The 22,125-nt window shown below is 43.5% G+C and overlaps 1 protein-coding gene across 5 annotated transcripts in view; it reads left to right on the plus strand.

The window, feature by feature from the left end:
- ACVR1 (activin A receptor type 1) overlaps window positions 1–22,125 on the plus strand; it is a 125,243-nt gene that overhangs the window by 70,975 nt on the left and 32,143 nt on the right. For 4 of the 5 annotated variants that reach the window (XM_081814379.1, XM_081814381.1, XM_081814382.1 and 1 more), the window contains 3 exons: window positions 13,002–13,265; window positions 15,493–15,704; window positions 19,110–19,209. In XM_081814379.1, the coding sequence (XP_081670505.1) occupies window positions 13,002–13,265; window positions 15,493–15,704; window positions 19,110–19,209 (576 nt within the window). The remainder of the gene's footprint in view (window positions 1–13,001; window positions 13,266–15,492; window positions 15,705–19,109; window positions 19,210–22,125) is intronic. The other variant, XM_081814383.1, reaches the window with a different exon arrangement.

The following is a 22,125-nucleotide window of genomic DNA, read 5'->3' on the forward strand; positions in this document are numbered from 1 at the left end:
AAAATGGAATATTGCTTCAGAAATATTTCTAAGCTAAGATGACCCACATTTTATCAAATTTGTGAGCCATAGTTTTGATTTTATTATAGCAACAAGGGTTGGACTTTTGCAGAGTTTTGTTGTAAGAGGTTTTGGCCTGTCCTAGAGAAGATTGCAAAGTTCTAAATTATTTTGTGGGCTGACTTGATTTTACTGTTTCCGAAGCCATTGCCACTCAGACTTTCCAGCCCAATTACCCAATGAAGGGGATAACGTCAATAGACTTTTTGTTAGGGTCCACAAAGGTGCCCCTCTTTGCCACTGTGGGAGAAGAATAGAATAAGCCTTTCTTTGAATTTCTCATTATTGAAGATTCAGGAAGTTCTTGAAGGGGTGAATGAATGTATGAGAAATGTCTGTATTAAGTTGGTTGCTCTCGTTTCTCATTACTATAATTTATCCCTTTTGTTCAGAATAAAATCTTTTTCACGGATACATCATCAAATGAGAGACTTTTTGGGGAGAGAGATGAGATATAGTGAGCTATTTACCACTCACTCCTAGGACCTAAACTGTAAATATCTGATGGAGTGACATACTTTTAAGATACTGCTTCTTTGTTGTTAGATTTTCTTATCTAACAGAATCATGGTGTATTAGTTGATGAAAGGTGAACTATGACAAAGCTGCCTTTGAGCTTTTGCTTCTTGGGAAATGTTTGTTTCGGCTGTGGGTAGTTAAACTAAAGCCACATCCAATATTCAGTGTATTTATATGAGAGGAGGGTAGTAGCAGTAGGGTGTGGAGAAGACTCTAAAAATTCAATCTAAGTCAAATATTGAACAGATGTGAAAACAAATCCAAGATCCAAGCTCGTTAAATGATCTCCTTGTGGTCAACAGTGAGAGGGCAGTGCTGTAGCTTCTGGGCTTCTCTTTTATGAAGACAGGTCTCAAGAATGAGAAGATGAATGCCATCGCCTCTTTATGGAAAAGCTAGTGAAGCAGGAGATTTGTAGGTGTGTCACATATGTGACTTTTGCTCTCAGAAAGAAACACTAAGGAAAACAAGACACAATAAAGAATTACTTTGTAACTCCCCAAACACTATTACCCGGCGTCCTCGGAACTTCCTTCTGCAGCCCAGCATGACCTCAGGCCAGCTTCCACAGATAATGATTATATGGCGCAGTCATAATTACTCAGAACTCATGTCAGTTCTAGGATCCTGTAAGACACAGGGCGGAGTGACTTCCAAACTTTTCACTGTGACTCACAGTAAGAAACATTTTACAGTTGGACCCAGTGCATCTACATTTAGAAACATTTTAGAGTAGGACCCACACACATCTGAAACAAAAAAAACTCATGAAGAAAACAGCAGTTACTCTTACTATGTTTAATGTACCCCCATCTCTTTCTCTCTCTCTTTTCTTTTGTTCCATTCTATTTGGCTCTATTTTATTTAAAAAGAAAGAAAGAGACCTTGTCTTGAACCACTACATCGATCTCCCTACCCAGGAATGGGTTGTGACCCACGGTTTAAAAAAGGTGACTCCAGTCTGCTCCCGGGAGCTCACTGCCCGGAAATCCCTGCTGCCCCCAGGTCAAAACTCTGACAACTGCCCTGTGTATTCTGCAGCAGAGCTGGCCCCGAGCCTTGTATTTTTTCACAAGTTCGTGAAGCCTGACCATCCTCTCTCACTCTGAGCCAGTGGTTTGACAGGAATAGGGAAGTTTACATTTGTGCCTCCTCAGCCTTGGTCATAACACTGGAACAGCTGCTGCCTGATTCTAATCAGCTGAATCTGAGCTCTGCAGACTGGAGCGGGGGGGTGGTTACTAGATCCACGGTAATGCGGCATCTAATTCTTTGTTATGGGTTAGAGCAGAGCACAGACTTTCTGAGGATAGGACACTGGGGGGATGTGGGAAGGAGAGGAGGAATAGGGGGAAGAATTAAATCTGTCTTGGGAAGGCAGTGGTGAAAATCACCTGAAACAGAACAAAACAAAATCCCCACCTCTGCCTGGAACCGAATGGTGATTTGGAATGGGAGTGGCCTTTTTTGTTTGTTTGTTTTGTTTATTTTGCTGCATTTATTTCCTCTTCTAAATGCCGGTACCTGCCCCAAGCCAGTTTGGATGGATCCATTCAGGAAAGTTGTGAAGAATAGAGAGGAAAAAAAAAAAAAAGATGCCCACAGTCCGGCTGGGAATCAGACTCCTCTGCTGTGTATATCATACTGCCCGTTGCCATGCTGAGTCACATAGTCACGGCTTCTCTTTATCTTTAACACCATGTCCTAGTTCATAGGCTTCACGGTGTCAGTTTTGCAAAGCATTGGGGTGAATTTTTGGTAGGTAAACGTCCCTTCGGAGTGTCTTCTGAAGGGAACCTCTGGGCCGCGCATTGGAATCAGGCCTTTCTCAGCAGAGAGACAAAGGCAAACACTGTCATGAGCCATCGTCATCCGCTTTCCTGTGTGTCCGTGTGCATGTGTTACCTCACCTGTCGGGCTGTTCCCACAGTGGCACGTGGAGACAGCGATAGGGTGGTTGTGAGGAGTTTGTGGGGAAAACGTGCAAAGTGAGGCCCAGAGTGGAGGAGGAGGCCCAAACTCGGCGGTGTTCGTTGTATCCCCAGTGTCTACGACAGCGCCTGCCATGTAGTTGGTGCTCAATGAGTATTTGACAAATGAATGAATAAATAATGTTGACTACAATTATAGTTATTATAATATAAAAAAGATACTTACATAAGAGGGACTGATCTGGGCTGAGGAGATAAGAGCACATCTTTCAAAGAATTTATTCTGACTTTGGGAAAAGAGAGTCAGTTACAGCACAAGCTTACGATCTTTGAAAGGTTCGCGCAAGTACGCCGGTAGGCATGGCTGATGTCACCGTAACTAGAAGTGGTTCCTGCTGCCAAGGAGTCACAGTCTGGTTGCAGAAGGCAAAGGTTATAGCCCAGCACTGGGGATATGAACAGGAAGGGCCTCCATATCACACTGGGCTGGGATTGGAGACAGCAGTCCAGGGAGCCGGGGTTTGGCAGGATCGACAGGCACTAGGGCAGCAAAGGAAGGACTGAGAAGGACTTCTTGCCCAGGGAAGGGCCTCACCCAGAGAAGTTGTGGGGGCGGGGGACAGACGACACCACCTGGGCAGTCCCAACATGGCCAGGGCAGTCTTGAGAAGGGATCTGGGTTGGGATAGAGGTCCTACTGGCCTGGCAGGACCTGGGGTCCTGAGCCAGTTGTCTCCTATCCAGAGGGCAGTGAGAGCTATTGAAAGGTTACGGAGGGGCAGTTTGTTTTCAAAGAGTTGTACGCTGGAAGCAGATCACAGGGTATGGCGACGTGAGAGGTAAACGGATGAGGAAAACCAGTCCTGCGGTGTTGGTGTTGTGGGGGGCAGGCCCGCATGCTGTATTTTGGGAGGTATCCCAACTATAGCAACTTCGTGGTGGCGAGCAAAACAAAAAAAGAACCTTTGTTCAAAGAGGAGACCTTTGTTATTATTACTCACATATAACAGCCACTGGAGGGGCACATGATAAGCTAATAATAAAGCCACTGCTACTTTTATTAGGAAAACAGAAGCCTGAGCTGCTGACTTTTCTAGCAACTTTTGCAGGACATTTAAGTCCCTCTCGCCGGCCCTTTGTTCCTGTGTTGCCATGGAGTGTCAGTAACCCGGCTCAGAATAACCCAGGCAGTGACATGCGAGGTGCAGCTTGCTTGCTGGCCTGGTGGCTGGCCAGGTTATACTGTTTTCATTGCTCCCGTCTTGGGAGGAGCACTGAGCAGCTGGTTGCCCTGGCAGCTATGAAAGGTGGATGTCTCTTGGCTGCCGGGAGTTGGAAATGCAACCCAGACTTGCCTGCCTACTGAGCATGTGCGGCTCCTGATGCAGCTGATAGCGACTGAAAATAGCCCACTGAGCACCTGTCCCTTGTACACCAGCCCCTGGCCGACTGCCATTTAGGACAGTGGGGACTCAACTTGGTGGATAGGTGAGGGGCTGCTTCATTTTAACGGTTCTTAGGAAGATCTTGGGAACCTTTGGCCCTGGCTTAAAGGGACAGTAAGAAAGTAGCAGCCTCTTCTGAGCAGTTCCCTCTGGCACTTCTGCCATTAGTGGGTGGTCACAGTGGCTGCATACATAGAGCATGTGCCGAAGACTCCATACAGTTCTCTTTGCTCGGCCAGACTGTGGTCCAGTAGACTGAGGGTCTACGTTTTCTCCTGGAGATGGTACCTTTCCTGAAAAACTCCTGGAAGGTAGCCACCCATGGTTTACATTGCCTCAGTTTTAGGATGGGGAGGCATTGGCTTAAACTATTTTGTTTGATTTTCTACCTGTTCTTTAATCCCCCGTGATTGTCAGTAGATCACCTCTACAAGGTGTCTCATTGCTAGATTCTTCTTTCTCAGCAGTCCAAATGAGGGCATAGAATAGAATCACAGCAGGTTATGGGGCTGTCTGTTCCCCTTTGGGACTCCTTCCATTGCCTTCTGGGCTTTCATGTCTTCAGCGGGCTTGCCGTTGTTGGGCACGGTTGGCATGTCAGTGTGGATGGAAGCGGGCTCTGGAAGGAAATGCTTCTGAAATGACCGGTGGTATTAAAGCTACTATTTAAAAGTGGCCCTTCGTAGATACTTGGGTTATCTTTAGGCTGTCAGTGCCCTGCAGCTACAGGAGCCAGTGGGAATCTGTGGAAACTCTGGCCTGGTGCTTTCGCCTTAGTTTGTGTTTAGATATTCTTGCTCCCCAGCCAGTGGCCTCGTGACACATCTCAGATTTAGCTGCCTTTCTTCTGCCAAGGTCCAAGATGATTGTGGAAGCTGGAAATGGTGTGCTGTGTGTGCCACAGAGATTGGTGGGGGTGGAGGGTGGGGGAGGGAACGAGTGTTTGAAAAGCCAGTTCTGGTTCACAGCAATCTCAAAAAAATGCTTTTTGGTTTCTACTTTTGAGTGTAGGCACCCGGAGCGTTTCTGTGGGCTCAGGGGTAAAAAAGAATAAGCTCAAAATGACCCAGACTCACCATGTCATGGTGACTCTAGGACCCTTTAGTCTATGACTAATAAACCAGTCTTCTTAAGTTGAATTTGGGAATTAGTGAATTCTTGTGGACCATATTAATTAGACTGATAGTGGAAAGAATACATACAAAGCAAAGATCAAGTTAAAGGCTGGCATACAGATGCACAAGGCATGTATTCATGGGATTGGAGGCATGGGATGCTTCTGGTAATTAACCTTGCATGGTGTTCTGGGCCTGGTGGGGCCTTAGGATGTGAGTTGGGAAATTAGGGGATAGGGAAGTAGCAGTATCAGAGGTTTGATCGGTGCCCTTGTTTTTCACTCTTGGATATCTTAATCTCTTGGGCTTCATCCAGGTTGGGAGCAAATAGTCTAGCAAGCACCTTATTCCTTCTGTGCTTTTTTTCTGGCGTGGGGTAGAGTAGGGAGCTAGAGAGGAGGAATTTAACTAATTCTGGACATTTTTACCTTTGGCTTTGGGTGCTGCAATGCCTAGAGGCTGGCATCCTAAGACTGTTGTCCAATAAATTGTAGCCCTGCCCATCTTCTGAAAGATTTATCTCTGTGGTTTGAAAGCTTCCAGAAAGGGTGTGAGGGTGTGGTGGTGATTTGCTGCTGGTAAGTAGAGCAAAGATTGGCAACCCTGAAGGCCCGATTACTGGTAGGGCACAGAAGGGCAGGTAGAGGGGGGGAGCCTTGCGCTGAAGCCGCCCTGTAGTTCCTTCTCCACTGTCCTATCCCATGTGGAGCCCTTGGTTAAGGTTTCCTAACACCAGAATTTTCCATACAGAGCCTGGCTAGGAAACCCTCACTGGAGCAAGGCATGCACTCCCTCGTTAGCCGGTGGATCGCTGAGAGACAACCCACATGAGTCAGGCACACCTCTTCCCACACTATGAACAGAGCTTCCAGCCTCAACATTGGATAGATGGGACTACATCGCTGGTTCTCTTCAAAGCTCAAACAGGAATGGCTTCCCTGAAATGTTTATTATAATTCACCGGGTCTTTTTCTCTTCACCTTCGGGCTGTGGTACTCTCTCTTACTCTTCCTGTAAGTGGAGCTTCGCTCAGACCTGGGCATTGTCAATATATGGGGTGGGGATATTTCCTGGTCTTTAAAGGAATTCCTTAGTAGGTAATTTCCATTAGGCCTTGTAGCCATTTATTTCTCTGAAGCAGAGAGTCACGAAGTTTGAAGACACAATGAAGAAATGGGTCATTATTTTCCCCCTGTTAAAGAGTTGCTTCATAGACATGGTGCAAGTGTTAAAGCCATGTCTTTGCTACATTCTGGGAACCATAAAAAGCACGGAAAAGACAGACCAATATTGTCTTAGGTCAGTACCCCACAATGTTCTTTAACTTGTTAGTCACTTAAACACAGACCAGGTTTTTGGCTTTGAAATCGAAGGTGCGGCTGCTGCATTAGGGCTTAATTTACAGGGATTATTTCAGAGACAAGGAGTCAGCCCAGACACAAAATAAACAGATGGCACTTTTTTCACCCCCCCTCTCAGCTTCAGCAGTTCAAATGCAGGATGACTTGGGAATCCTTATCACCTTCAGCAAAGCAAGAAGGGGAAAATGATGTAATTCACTCTTCCTCACTCCCTGCTGAAAACGCCATTACTTTCACCTAGAGGAGGAAAATGGCAGCAAATACCAGGGGGCATCTTTCTCACTGCCAAGCAGGCAAGTCCTGCATGACTCCCCTCATGTGGTAGAAGTCAGGGCACTTATGACGTGTCAATCGTTCTGGTCACCTTCGCATTGTAGTAGCCCAAAGTCCTCACATCAGCCATCCAAGGAAGGACCATCCAGAAAAGCCCTGCTGTTCTATTAATGTATTAAGTAATTCCTTGTTTTAGGGACGCTTGTATTTTACCTCTTTCTTCTAACAGACAAACAGGCAAACAGAACACCTACTGCACCACAACAAGTATTAATTTTCTACACTTGTAAGCCGGAGTAGGTGAACAGATGTGACTCTATGGCGAGCTCCTCTAGGAAGAAGTGGTTTGCACAGACATGCTGGCTCAGTGACTAAGCCTTGCCTTAAGATCTCTGCTGACATTTAAAGACTTTATAGGCTCAGTCTGCTCTGAAAACCAACATCATGTCTCTTCCCACCTCTAAATCCTTTCTGTGAGGAGAAAATTCATTCTGAAGCAAATACTCATCAGGCTTGTACTCCTGTCAATTGCTGAGGCAGGTGGGGTATGTAACAGTGAGCAGAATAGGCTCAGTTCTTACCCTCATGGTGCTCCTATTCTGGAGGAAAGACTTGGACATTCAGTAGCCAGATAGACACATGCATGGGAGTGTATGCAGGTGGTTCCTACTTTAGATCTGAGGGTATGAACAAAGGCTTCTCCGAAGGGAAGGCAGATGCTAACTAGGTAAATGGGTTGTTGGCAGGGAGGGAGTGAAGCCTTACCTGTGGAGGAAATTCCATACTTAAAGGGCCTGACATCCTAGAGCAAGAGAGGCCTTCCAAAAATGGAGGGGTGATGAGGGGAGCCTAAAGTGGTAGAGATCAGCTCCACTAGGACTTCTGGCCACATGAACCACCCCGTCTGTATTTCAAGAATCATGGCAGGCAGAGAGGACTACATCTGAATGGGGATGCCGTTTGCTCAGTTCCAGAACGCTGGAGGAAGAGCACATTTGTAGCCATCATCAGTTCAAAATCTTGGGAATCCTGCAATCATTTTTTGTTGTTGTTATTCTAATTTATATGTGATCCTGTTTTACCTTTCTTAACTCCTGGAATATGTTTTCTTCTTGGCTTTACAACTTTGCCAAGTATTGGTTTCTCTGATCAGGGAAAAAAAAAAAAAGTGATTTGGGTTCCCTAAATGGGTGTTTTATAATGAGAGTATTTAGGCTCCTGGTGTACTGTATTCCCGAGCATATAGCTTGCCTTCTTGCCAAACCATCAAATGCCCTTCACGAGGCGTTCCAGACTGACCTTTGTGTTTCTGTCTTAGGAGCAGGCTTCTGGCAGTGATACCTGGCATTGCAAAATCCATCACTGAGCCTTTGTTTAATGCCAGAGATCTGAAATGCTTTCCGATTCTGGAGAAGTGCCAAGCTGCGCTCTTGGATTAGGAGGCCATGGAAGGACTCCCATATCTATAAGCCTAATATAAGCTGTCATTTCAAATGAATGAATCATTTATGCTGTTGGAAAGAGTCCAGGGATGTTTGGGGTTCGTTTTTTTTAGCCTGTAAAATTCTGAACTATACGACTTTTATAAGAATAGTCTAATCACCACATTGTTATTTGTGCTGCTTTGAGGTGAGTTCTAAGAAATTCAGTCTGTTTCTTTTGCCGACCTCTGGGGTCATAGCTGCAGGCTGGTTTACTTGTAGCGTTTTCTCATTTGTCTTTCGTGTCAGACTTTAGTGGGAAATATGAGGTTTTGTGCACCATTTAGAATGATAATCAGTTTAAATGCTTTAAAGTATTATGGAGTGCATGACAGAACGTTGAGGATAAGCCCATAGTGTTGTGCTTTGATTTGTCAAGTCCCACTTAAAACATAAATGCGAAGGGCACCTGGGTGGCTCAGTCAGTGAAGCGTCTGCCTTCGGCTCAGGTTGTGATCCCAGGATCCTGGGATCGAGCCCCATGGCGGGCTCCCTGCTGAGCAGGGAGTCGGCTTCTCCTGCTCCCCCTGCTTGTGTGCTCTCTCTCTCTGTCAAATAAATAAATAAAATCTTAAAAATAAATAAATAAAATAAAACATAAATGTAAATACTTTTACTCTGAGGTATAAGATTATCCCAAACTGTGAACATTCTTAAAAAAAAGTCCACAATGCTCTTTGCTCTGCCTCTTCCTGTGACAGTCTACGGTTAGGCTACCAGAGTAGGTGTGTCCAGATGATGAGCTGAGTATCGCACAGAACAAGAAGGATCTTTGAAAAGATTTGGGATCCTGAGCCTGGGCCTCTGGTTGTGGAGCCCGCCCCTAATCCTCCCAGACTGGCTGGGAGTCGAGGACTCCCTGCTGCTTCCAGTCAGACCCGGGCTGCGAGTGTGTTCACAAGGACCCGGTTCTGGTGATAACAAAGGGCACACGGTGCCAGCCATAACACTGAGTAATGCTGGGAGGTGCCTTTTAGAACAAACAATGTGGGTGAGCTTTGCAGACAGGGAATACCTCTGGCTTGACATTTAAATTACTGAATTATTTAAATGAATGTCAGTTAGGTGGCATAGACTGGCTGCCTTCTGCCAGGGCACTTCTAGTTATTTGCACAGGCAAAGTGTAAAGTACTTCATATCAGATGTGGCGCTTCCTGTCTGTCCTGTTGAAAATCAGTCACTGAAGGTGACTCTCCATGTCTTGGTACATCTCGATGTGTACAGTATGCCTATCACTGTCTGAGAGATTAGAGGTCCAGACTCTTACCTGTGGCCCTACAAGGGATTTTGTGATCACTCTTGGATCCTGTGCGCCACCCCCGCCCCCCTCCAACGCGCTCCAAATAAAATATCACAAGCTCACACATGTTACGGTTATTCCTAAATTTTGACGAGACTAAAACAGTGAGTCATGGGCATTTTGGGGCCTGCTGCGTTCTTAGAATTGTGGATGTTAAGATACAAAAATGCTCCTACCTTGCTTTTAACCTTCTTTGTTGAATCAGTAATCCTAGCTCAGAAATCTTTTTGGCATCTCTTCCACTAATCCACTCTGTTGGATGAAGCTGCCAAAGTGGCATTTAACTAATGTGTGCGTGCGTGCAGGCATGTGCGTGGGACATGTGGTCATTCTTATAGACTTATGAATTCAGGGTCTTCATTTATACTTGGTGGTATATAAAGAAGAGATTCATGAAGGGCCTCTGCTAATTAGTTACATGGAAATATACAAATTAAGAAGATTAAATGTTGGTGAGAAGCACAACTGGAAGTGAAGCTGGTGAGGGCTTTGTACTTTTCCCATTAGCTAACTGCTGGACTGAGCTCATGTTTCTTCATAGCAGAAATTAAGTTAATTACCATGTATCATTAACAACCATCTTTCTTCCCCTTTTTTCTTTTTCTGGATTGTGGAGGTGAGGCTATGAAAACTCTAGTTTTTGACACCTTAAGAAGAATGACCTGTTTAAAGGTAGTCAACCCCAGGCCACTTGTGTACAACTAGTGAAGGGATATAAAGATTCAGGGAGAGTGTTTAGTAAATGAATGAATCCCTTGGACTTAGTTTATGATCCCCACAGGATAAGATCTGATTGCAGTTTATAACCTGTGATGCCTGTGTGCACTGCAGAATTGGGTATAGACTTTTACTGAAGATGGTATTTACTTGAGGCTGCTCAGTTCTGGCAAAATTCTTTAGGTTACATTCCAGACATCTGTCAGACCATCCCCACATCCTGTCAAACGATAGGAACCTTGGAAGGGCAGTCCACATCTTACGTCTGTGGAGCTAGAGTTCAGTTCGGGCTCTAATTTTATTTATTTATTAATTATTTATTTATTTTTTCAGTAGGCTCTACCCCCAACTTGGGGCTTGAACTCACGATCCTGAGATCAAGAGCTGTATGCTCCACCGACTGAGCCAGCCGGGGACCCTAAGGGCTCTGATTTTAAAAGCAGAGTTCAGTCTGAGAGGACATGAAAGGAGTTATTATTGTTGTTACCTTATTTTTTTTTAAATTTTACGTTTTTTATTATAAACACACGATGTCATTAATTGTTTTGTACCTGGACCATCCATTTCCATAGGCTCGATGGCGAGCAAGGCCTCTGTTGTCTAGCGTTACCTGTCTGTGGTTGCGCCTAATGGACCACAGGTGCAGCGAGTTGAGTAATCCATACTCCTCAGTCCGTTATCAGTCCATGAACAGCTACTCTCTTACATGGCTTTCATTTTACCCCTTCATCCTATGCCCTGACCCCTCGGCCCCAACCCACCGTCAACGGACACAACCTCTTCAATGTGGTAGTATGTATCTTTGGATATCTGTGACCTTTGGAAATATTTAGGATTTTAAAAATATATGTTTGTGTTTCAAATTTTCATAAATGCATTATTGCATGGTTTTAGAATACAGTGTTATAAATTCCCTGCTGTAGGTCACAAACAAATCAACGTGACAGCATTAACTCTCCCCCTTACCCTGCCTATCCCTGTCCCTCCAGAGAGTCATCACCTGGTGGACAGCATAGTTGGCAACCCTCAGCCCAGCTCTGTGCCACTCAAGAGTGGCAAGCATGTCTAGACTCCCTAGAAATATTACCTTTCAACTCACTTTTGGCAAGTGTAAACTTTTGCTGGATTGTGTCAACAGATATATATGTTTCTCATCCTCATAGAAATAGATTGGTGCTGGAATTTCTCTAGGCAGGGAAAATAAAGACTATCTTCTGGCTCATTAAAATTTTTGCTCATTAAAAATGTCTGAGGCTCTTGATTCTCGGGGGTGAGACTGTCAGCGGCTATTTTGGATTTTCTGCTTTCAGGCATGTCTTTGCTCTTGGATGAGCCCCTTGTGGTTTTCAAAAGAACTAGCAAGTCAATTATAAATAGAAGGCTTGTGTCTGTGTGTCTGCATGCACTTACTCTGTGGGATGAGGCACCCACATTACAGTGGGTAGTGAACTATTTTTCACTTCTTGGAAGAGGGAAGAAGAAAGATTAAGAACACTTCTCTCTTTCTGAGATAACCCACGTCTCTACACACACCCACACAAATCTGTGTAAATGAACTTGACATTTTCAAAGACCTTACCTTAAGGTCTCCTCTTGAAAGCACAGCCACCCGACCTGTTATTTTAAGAAAGAAGCAGTTACCTCACAGACCTGCCACAGAGGGTTCGAGAATGGGAAGGCAGTCAGTCTGTGCCATAGGCCTTCGGAGCAAGCTTCTGAAAGCTGAATTTCTTTATATGAACGCTGCTTCAGAACCTCTAGGGCTTGGCTGTTTACATTCTGTCTTCACTTTTCTTCCCGACTAGTGCAAACTGTTGGGACCAGCAAGTCTGAACTGATCATTCTAACAAGGGAAGGGAAAAGAAAGAGTGGTTTGAAAAATGAGATTGCAAATGAGTGTTTCCTGAAGAAGGTAATTAGGAGGTCCAATTAGGTGTGCTTCACTATGGATAGTACGTTTCTGCCTCTTTCCATTGCACCTTGGACCTAGTGGGTGTGGACAGCTCCTGTGGTCCTACCTGTTACCTCACTGTTAAAACATTGTTCTGTTCCCTCTGTCTCCTGGTACGCTCATCTTCAATAATCGGTGCCAGTTTTTTTCTGCCAGTCAAAAATGCGGAAGCAGATATGAATTTCCTTTGTAATTGACATGAAAACTTGAGTGTTACTACCACTGAAAAATTAGTCTAGGCATCTAGCTGCAAATATTGGTAAGAGGTATTTGTAATTATAGGCTGCGTCCTTGGAAACTCTCGATTATACTGGTAAATTACAGATAACGGCAGGAACACCAGCATTCCTTGTATTACAAGTTGATGGATTAGTATGGAGTTGCCAGGACCTGATATTAACAATTGCCATATATTTAGGAGCCTTTTTTTTTTTTTTAAACATAAAATAAAGCTGATGAGCATTATGTCCTGGAAGAACATTTTATTTTGATGCAAGAAAATTGGGATGTGAGAGCCCATTTGGCCAAAGATAACGTGAAAACCGCAGTGGGGGAAGTTCATTGTCAGAAGCATGTGGGTATATGATAACCATTCTTTGGCGTGGTATGATCTAAAAGAGTACACAGCTCGTATAAATGCACTCATATATTGAGAGGTGATTATTATTTGGTGGTTGGTCAAGTGAGAGATATAACAAAATGTGGACATTACGGCCAGTGATGATTCTTGGCCTGACTTTCTGTTTGGTAAATGTGTTGTAATGGTCTTGGAGAAGCTGTCTTGTTCCCCTGATGGGAATAAAACCCATGTAGTGATTTTTTTTTTCCTTCCTCTTGCTCTTTTGCAGATGAGAAGCCCAAGGTGAACCCCAAACTTTACATGTGTGTGTGTGAAGGCCTCTCCTGTGGGAGCGAGGACCATTGTGAAGGCCAGCAGTGCTTTTCCTCACTGAGCATAAATGACGGCTTCCATGTCTACCAGAAAGGCTGCTTCCAGGTCTATGAGCAGGGGAAGATGACCTGTAAGACCCCACCATCACCTGGCCAAGCTGTGGAGTGCTGCCAAGGGGACTGGTGTAACAGGAACATCACGGCCCAGCTGCCCACTAAAGGTTCCCATGGACTTTTCTATTTCTAGATCAAGGGTTTCTGTTGGTGGTGTTCTGATTCTGTGTGGGTTAAAGATGGAAATAGCCACGAGGCTTTCCTCCTACTCTTTGAACTAGAGGCCATGAGTGACAAGAAAGGTAGCTCTAGGTGAGGAAGGGAAAGGCATGGCCTTTTGGAGTCTAAAGGGAGGATAGATATCTTTGCGTAAGTGAGCAAGGTAATGGCTATCTTGGGGATGGCTTGGCTGGCTAGATCTCTCTTGGTAGTCATGTGCAGGTGAACAGCTCCTCTTTCTCTTCAGGAGCCATGATTTCATAATTTCTGAAACAGTTGTGCTTGGTGAATATTCATCTCGATGTTGAGTGTGTAGGAAGGAAAATGAAACATAAGCCTCTGGTGGCTGAGTGGAATAGGTTTCCTTCTTTATGAGGAAGGAGACAAAGCCTCACTAACCTTTGCTCCCACATCTGATTTCCCAGTGAACCATCACAGAATCTTGAAGCTGGGTCCAACTTCACATGAACCTTGTAGCTTATGTGGAATCTTCTCTATGTTGTATGTGTATGGATTCCAAATCCAGTGGAAATCAGTCTTCCTCTGAAACTGTTACCCCATAAAATGAGCCCTAATTTGCTATCTCAGAGTCCCTACAAACATTAATGTTCCTTAGTCTTTGTCGGCTCATTCCAAGCCAGTTGATTCTCTTAACCTATAGTACATTTTTAATTGGCGTAATTACTTAATTTTGCACTCACCAAAGAAGAAACAAACCAAAAAAGTGGAGTGGGAGAGGCTACTAGGATCGCCCACTGCCAGAAATGTCAGCTAGCAGGGGAAGAGAGAGAAAAAGGAAAAAAAGAAAAAGGAAAAAAAACTGATACAGGATTCTGCTGTGCAGTATTTCAGTTATGGTGATGACCTGAAGGCATATAGGAAGTGTTAATTCTGATATGCAAATGGGGTTGAATAATAAAAGAAGATTTTAAAAATAGAGATTAAGTATTTAAATAGCTAAAACTAAAAGGGTACCTGATGGAATAAACTTTACTCTTAACCTTTTTGAATTAAATTGTAATTAATGGAGTGGATGGCCGTGAAGAAGTATCTGCACTCACAGAGAAGTTACACCTACAGTACGGAAAGTTCCTAATCTGCAGAACACTTCGCAAGACTCCGAGTTGTAATAGAAAATTTATTTTCTTAAGGAATTTCTAATTCAATTAGGGAGGCACCATATTTATAATTTAATGTTGTATATAATTAGTTTTACACTTTATCGTACAAATGACATGTACTATCGGGTATTATGTGCCAAGTCGTTGATTAATTTGGATTTGGAAAGTTAAAAGACATGTATAAAGGCTGTCAGGCTTGCGGAAGGATTGTGGATTGTGGAAGGAGGCAGAGACGTGGAAGAGGCCTATGTGAGGAAGAACAGGGCTTTTGGTGACACCATGTCCTAAGGGGTCTGTCATTCAGAGATGATTATTGGTTGGGGACCTTTTAATTATGGACCATCGCTATCCAACCAAGAAATTTTTTTATTTAACTCACTAGGCAAGTAGAAGGTCTTTGTGTGTATTTGCCCAAGTGGTAATGCACGGATGTTTGAATGGGTAATGTGATAATGCCAAGCGAGGGGGTGAATGAGTGATTAGGCGAGTGAGTGAATCAGTGAATGAATGTTTTGAGTGAGTGGATATTGAATAAGTGAGTAAAAGAACAGATGAATGAATCGGTTCCTAGGCAGAAATCGTGATGTGGAAAGATCAATGAGAATTCAGTGGTAGACATCCAAGATACACTGAGGAGAGAGACCACAGATTGGGTAATTTGTTTTTAACTCAGATAGCACTTTCTCATAGGAATATTTCATCATAATCTCTGTCTGTAAGGGCTAAGGATAAAACATTTGTACAGATCAAATCTGCCTTAATAAGAGTAGTACCAGAGTACTACTTCATATCATAAATGTACTTCCACATATGTGCATCAATATGGTTGGTTCTCGGTGGATTTTTTCAAACTCCAGTTGTACCTAAATGAATAATGGTTCAGACGACCAGGCCGTTGTCCAGGTGTTAGGAAGTATTTTAGTTTTTAACAGTTGTGACTTGGGAGACCAGGTGGTCAGGCTCAGGAGCTACTCGTTAGGTATCGGTTGTGCTAAATAATAAGTAAACCGTGAGCCTTACAGCCAATTGCATTCCTTTTCTCCCCCATCTCCAGGGAAATCCTTTCCTGGAGCACAGAATTTCCACTTGGAGGTCGGCCTCATTATTCTGTCCGTAGTATTTGCAGTATGCCTTCTAGCTTGCCTACTGGGAGTGGCTCTCCGAAAATTTAAAAGGCGCAACCAAGAACGCCTCAATCCCAGAGATGTGGAGTACGGCACCATCGAAGGGCTCATCACCACCAATGTTGGAGACAGCACTTTAGCAGTGAGTTTGAGACCCCAGGGAAGCCCAAGCATAACAAAGATGGCTAAACATGCATTCTTAATTTCACTGCGAGATGCTAACCAGTAGCTGGGGACTGGACAGTGCGCACACGTACCACTGGTCACTTGAGTCCTAGGCAAGCCTATGTTGGCACCTGTTTGGTCTCCCCTATGTGAGAACATTTATTTTAGACAGACATTTATTTTCAGCGAGGGAGGGGATTTATTTTGGTGGATTCTTGGTAGGTATTTTTCTTTTGGGAATAAGGGAAAAGGTGCAGGGAACGGTTGCCTATAATTTTGGGCGGGGGGCCTTGGAGTAACTCAGTTACTCTATCTTTAGCAATAAAAGTGCTTTCAAAAAAAGCACCTTTGCTTAATATTAAAATCAGTTTCCCTTCTAGATTATTTTAACACCCTGTAATTTAAGACTTTAAACTTGACATCCAAAAAAAGCAGCTATTAAACTTTTCACGCTCCTGTGCTGCCCCCTTGTGGAGTGTAGTCTTTTGGTTAAATCAGTGCTATCCAATAGGAATAGGTGTGCCACATCTGTAATTTTAAATTTTCTAGTGGCCACTTAAAAAAAAGTTTAAAAACCCCCCACCATAGGTGATATTAATTTTAACAACATATTTGACCTAACGTATATAGTTACTACCGTTTCAACATATAATCATTAATCAGAAAGAATTATAAACGTGCTATTTTACATTCTTTCTTTTTTTTTGAACTACGTTTTAAAAATATGGTGCATATGTTACACTCACAGCATATATCAGTTCAGACTAACCACATTTCACTTGCTAAAAGTTAGTATGTGGCTAGTAGCTACCCTCATGGATGGCTCAGGGTCAGACACCATTGTGTTTATATGTTTTAAAGTTATTCTTTTGCATATTTTTCAATGATGAAATCACATGAAAAAGTGTCTTCCTTTTTTTACTTTTAAAAATTGTCAAGTGTCAATTTGAAAGGAACTTTAAACTTTAAGTGAGAAAAGGGAACCACTTGCTATAAATAGGTTACCATAAAATGCAAAAGAGAACTGATAACATTCTGAAGCGATCCTATGCTGAGTCTGATGCCTCTTCTGAAAAAGGTGAAGATTTGTGAGTGTTAGGTATTAAAGACAGGCTGATACCCAATCGAGACTCTCCTTGTCATATTTGATGGAAGACCATCAAGGTAGTAACTTTCTAATGTGATCCAGTGTTATTTAATGTCATGGTCATGCGTCAGCTAAGATCATCTCGTATTAAGTCTTGTTCTGCTAGACGACAAGCTTACGAGTGTATGGTAGGTCTGCAGGTAAGCTTGCTCTCCAGCTTCCTCTCTGCTGGAGAAGACCCACCCTCACCAGTCTCTGTAGCTCAGGTATTATTCTTGGACCAACCTTGGCGAGTTGTTAAAACGTCTGGTGGTGGCTGATACAGGCTGAGAAATATCCCATCCTCCCGCCTTCCCCATCCTTGGGCCACCAGTCAAGTGTACATTTGTGTATGTGAAGCGGGAAGGAACCTCGTTTTCTTTCTTTTACCTACCTGTTTAGATTGTGGTATGGCGGAACTGGAGAAAAGAGGAGATGAGGATGTTCTGTTTCCCAAAGTAGAGAAATACAGTTTTTCATTAGAAATGTACTTAGAAGTTTGTTTCCCATATTAAGGAAAATTCAGTGAGTTTATTGAGTTAGTAGCAAGATATGAAGCTGAATCCTGGCAAAGCTTTAGCAAAGCAAGATTCTAAAGGAGATTAGTCAGAATTCCATTCCCCAGAACTGCTAACCACCATGGCTGATGATAGGGATATCTGGTGTAAATCACTGTTTAAGTAGCTTCTCCAAGTTTGGAAGAGGAATGGGAGTGGATGCTAAAATAGTGTTCTCAACTCAACCATGTTAGGGGACAGTATATCGCGATAACAACACAGCAAAGAACACTGTTTAAAACAAGCTGTCGTTATTGGCCTATATACTTTCTTATTTAAGTGATATGCTCATTTATGTAATTCAACAAAGCCTATCTCACTGAACAGCCTCCTATATTGAAAAAGAAGCCTTGGGGTCCAGAAGTTGAAGTAGATGTTTGTTAGTCTTCGGCTGAAGCCACCCCCTGCCTTAAGTCTATGAACTAGATTTAAAATCACGATTATACATTATGAAAAAAACATTTGTTTAATTTTCAGAATTATTCTCTCAAAAAAAGTGAATGAATAACGAGAAAAAAGAACAGCAAAAGAGATGGTTAGGGAGATGTGAAACTACTTCATCTACATTCAATTTCTTGTTGATTATCCATTTTGTGGTTTTTAAGGATTCTAAATATCTTCCTTTGGATGTTCAGATTTTGGTAATTTTGCTGATCAACAGTACTTCACAGTGGTGCTCAGAGTAAGTAAAAAAAGATGAAATTCACACAAATCAATGTATTGCTTTAACAGGCCAGCTAAAATGTTTGGGAAAGAATGAGCTTTGGGGAATGTTAGCTCAACACTACTGCAACCTTAAAACCATCACCATGGGCACAATACCGTGTGTTCCAAATAATCCATTCCTGTTACAAAGAGACATCTACTCCTTGGCTTGCACTGAGAATCAAAAGGAAGAACTTAACGAATGAACTAATTGGGAATTTTTTTCACAATATGTTCATTTTTAGAAGTAGGTTTGGGGCATGGTTTTATGTTGTTGTTGTTTTTTGTTTTTTTTCCCCCCTCTCTGATTTGTAGATAATTCACACCTAGAAATGACACTGAGGGTTAGGTTTTGTGATGCTTTTGTTCCTCACCTACCTAAAGGGTAACCCGTCCAGGTGGCCCCTCTGCTTGAGTGTACCAGCTAGATGACCCACGTGGCCACTGGAGCCTTTGCAATAGAAACAACATTAGAGTTGTTTGTTCCTTATTCCTGATTTGTTTGTTCCTTGTTAGAGTTCCTTAGTTGGCATGTCAACTAAAGTGAATCTTTTCATAGATACTTATGAGAAGAGCAGAACGTGGTTAGTTATGCCCAGGCCTTGGACTTGAAGGCCCTTCCCCTCTTTCTGCTCTGCTTGCTCCTCTTTCTACTGTTTCCCCTTACGCTCAGCCCTGCTTCTTGGACTTTCTAACTTGCATCTTTGACCTTGTCCACCCAGCTTTTTTTTTTTTTTTTTTTAATATATTTTTTTTATTCTAAAACTCTGGATGCAAGAAAAGACTACTTATCCCTCAGGAAAACCTATCATAAAAAGGGCCAGCTTCTGGTTTTCCTAAGAAAACCCATTCTTTCTCCAGTGGTCCACGCACACTAACGGGCCCCATATCCAGGATTGGCTTCTCCGTGCGAGTTACAGTGATATGCATGCTCGTACTCTAAACTGGGAACTGTTTCTCAGTAGTTTCTTTTTCTCCTTGTCTTGAACCACAGGATTTATTGGATCATTCATGTACGTCAGGAAGCGGCTCTGGTCTCCCTTTTCTGGTACAAAGAACAGTGGCTCGTCAGATCACACTGTTGGAGTGTGTCGGTAATCTTTTTTCTCTTCTTTGTGGGTTGTATGCAATGTTAACAGTGGCTGTAGAAGCAGGATGGAACTTGTGTTACCTGTTCCTCGTGAAATGACAGGAGACGGTGTGGCTCCGTATCTGGTCTCCGTGACTTGCGTCGGAGCATCTCCTGTTGTTGGAATTCTTGTCCAAGGAGTGTGTGGCTAGTTGCAAGTAGACCCTTTGGGATGACAGGAAGGCCTGAGAAATGAATTAGCATTGCTGCTTCTGACTGCTGCAGGCATTGAGCGATCTCAGGGGAGTAGGCGTTTGGACAATACACTTGCCTATGGCAATTCTCCAAGCCCTCTCACTCTCCCACTGCCTTTAAAAATACTGAGATAAATTTACCAAAGCTACCTTTATAATTGCTTTGTTTAAACAAGAGCAATATCCATTTCTCTATGGCCTCTCATATTTTCCCCATCTAGGAACATGTTTATATATAGATGCATTCATAATGTGTATACAGTTTATGTCCCTTCTTTCAGTTTTAAGCTCATAGACATTTCTATATATCTGTACACATCACAAATATTTTAAAAGATTGTGTACAGTGGTCTTCTGAATGATCACTGAATCGTAACAGTACTACTCGAGAAAGCTTTTGCACGCATTGCACCTTTCGAGTACTCAAAATAAATTCCCAGGAGTTGGGGTTCCTGGGTCAAAATTTGTGACCTTTTTATGGCTTGTTTATAAATTGCTGGTTGCCCTCTGGGAAGATGGTACAAATGCCTTTTTTGGAGGGCAAGTCCTGAGTTTTATTAGTCTCACTTGTATTTGGCAGGTATTTGCAAGTCACGTGGTAGTTGTCATTAATTTCTTTTTGGGCAGCATGTAGGGATGCCCAGGGGGTGGTGATGGTTGGCCGTGTCTCCACACTCTCTTCCTAGTTCTCCTGGTTTCTTTTCATGGCAGCTCCGGTCGTCCCATCCTTGGCTTTTGGGAGGTAGCTGGACGTCGTAAGCTGCCTTTACCACTGGTGGAAGAGAAGCATGATGTGTGGCTCAGACACAGTCCCAGTGGTCGCAGACCCAGAGCAAAGGCAAGAGGCTCCCGCTGGTCACTTGTGTGCCTGCAGGTGACACTTGCGCTCAAACTACGTTTCTCTTCCACCGTGGACTGTGAGCAGAGAAAACACAAATGGAAACACCCCACATGTGCCCACTGTGTGCAACCGGGGTGTCCTCGTGTACTGCCTGACATCCAGTTTGCTTAGGAACAGGGGTATTGGGGTAGGAGTGAGAAGGCAGTGACAGGGGCTGCTTACCTGTCTTGCTTACTCCTGCCCTCCTGTCCCGTGGCCACTCACCATTCAAAGAGCCGCGGATGTCCGTATCAGTTTGCAGAGCCCAACCCCAGAGTCCAAAGGGCAAAACAGTATTGTACCTTTACAAACACATACTGTTTCTGGTAGTGTAGATATGCTTGAGCATTTTTGGAAATCGTGTAAATTCAATTATAGCATTTTGTTGGTTCAGTGCTAAAGACTTTCATAAAAGCAATGCCATTTCAGTAGCTTATAGTTAGTGTTCATGTGGTACAGCCTTGAATAAAAATGTATGTGATGAACTGCTTGGATAGTATGTTACCATTTTGGGTTCAAAGTTGGACACGATCAGTTGTTACCAGATAGTGATTCGTGAACCCCCCAAATTTCAGATACTTTATGGATTCCCATGGGGGCTCCGTGCCCTGTACGTTTGGGCAGTTCTGCTTCTGTTTTTAGGAACTTCTGAATAAGGTTGCATTTCTAAAAAGCATTTGACAACTTAAAAGCATTTGAAAACCATTGAAGTAGGTTTCTATTTTAAATCTGTCTACTTATCCTGACATCCATCTCTGTTTCCTTAAAAAAAAAAAAAGATTTAAGGCAACTTTATTGTAATGTATACAATTCTCCAGGATATTTTTTTCTCTCCTTCCTAATGAGACTGTATGAGGACAAAGGGCAAATAAAGATACAGAATGTAACCAAAGGCAGGAAAAGCTCAGCATACTGTTTCCCAGCAGCCTGTTTGTAGTGTCTTAGCACTGGCCTTCATCTTGAACTCCAAATGCTGGGCAATTGCTATGACTGTATTAAAATTAGTCCTGCTCTAAATACTATTTTTGCGACCTGACAGCAGCCTACAATGATGACTTAGTGGCCACATTTAACATCCTTTTGGATTAGTCATTGGTATTTCATAGGGACATTGTTTGTCAGGAGGGAGTCTAGATTGAGTGGTTTTGATTTTGTGTCAGGACCTAATCCCCTGGATAGGGGATTTCTTTCTCCATGTTTGGGTTCTCGTGGCTTAGTCTGTGAGCAAAGAGCGGTATTCACGGGTGTGCAGGTGGTGCTGCAGCTGCTGATTACGAGCCGTGACTCCCAGCAGCCCCTTGCCTGGGAGAACGCCCTGCTGCCCTGCGAGGTGTATCTCCCGCTGCATCGTTATCTAGGCGCCGCGTGCGTCTTTACCCTGATTATACCCCATGTTGATCCCCGTGGTCTTGTGGTAATTACCTGCTCCTCCCAGCCTCCCTGATCCCCCCTACCTGTAGTGAAGGAGAAGAACGGAGGAGGGAGCATGTCACTGACAGGCTGACAGTGGTGTTGCTGCTGCAGGAGGGGACATGCACCCCACAGAGCTGATCACAAACTAGAGTCACCGAGATCTGGGAAATGCTTTCTCCAAGGGGCCCTTTCAGTGTGGCCCACTTCTGGCATCCCAGGGGCTGTCGGACAAGCAAATACCCATGACCAGTGTCAGGAATCAGAACTGTTCTGGGATTATGTGTTTTAAGACTCTGCAAATCCTCTTTTGAAATAGATCCGCTGCCAAGAAATCCTTTAGGGAAGGTAGTGGCTGCTTGTCGGTCTCCTCCACAGCATTGTTTTGTGTGTGTGT

This window comes from Leptonychotes weddellii, chromosome 3 (assembly GCF_054177405.1).
Source record: "Leptonychotes weddellii isolate Sample4059 chromosome 3, ASM5417740v2, whole genome shotgun sequence".
Lineage (NCBI taxonomy): Eukaryota > Metazoa > Chordata > Mammalia > Carnivora > Phocidae > Leptonychotes > Leptonychotes weddellii.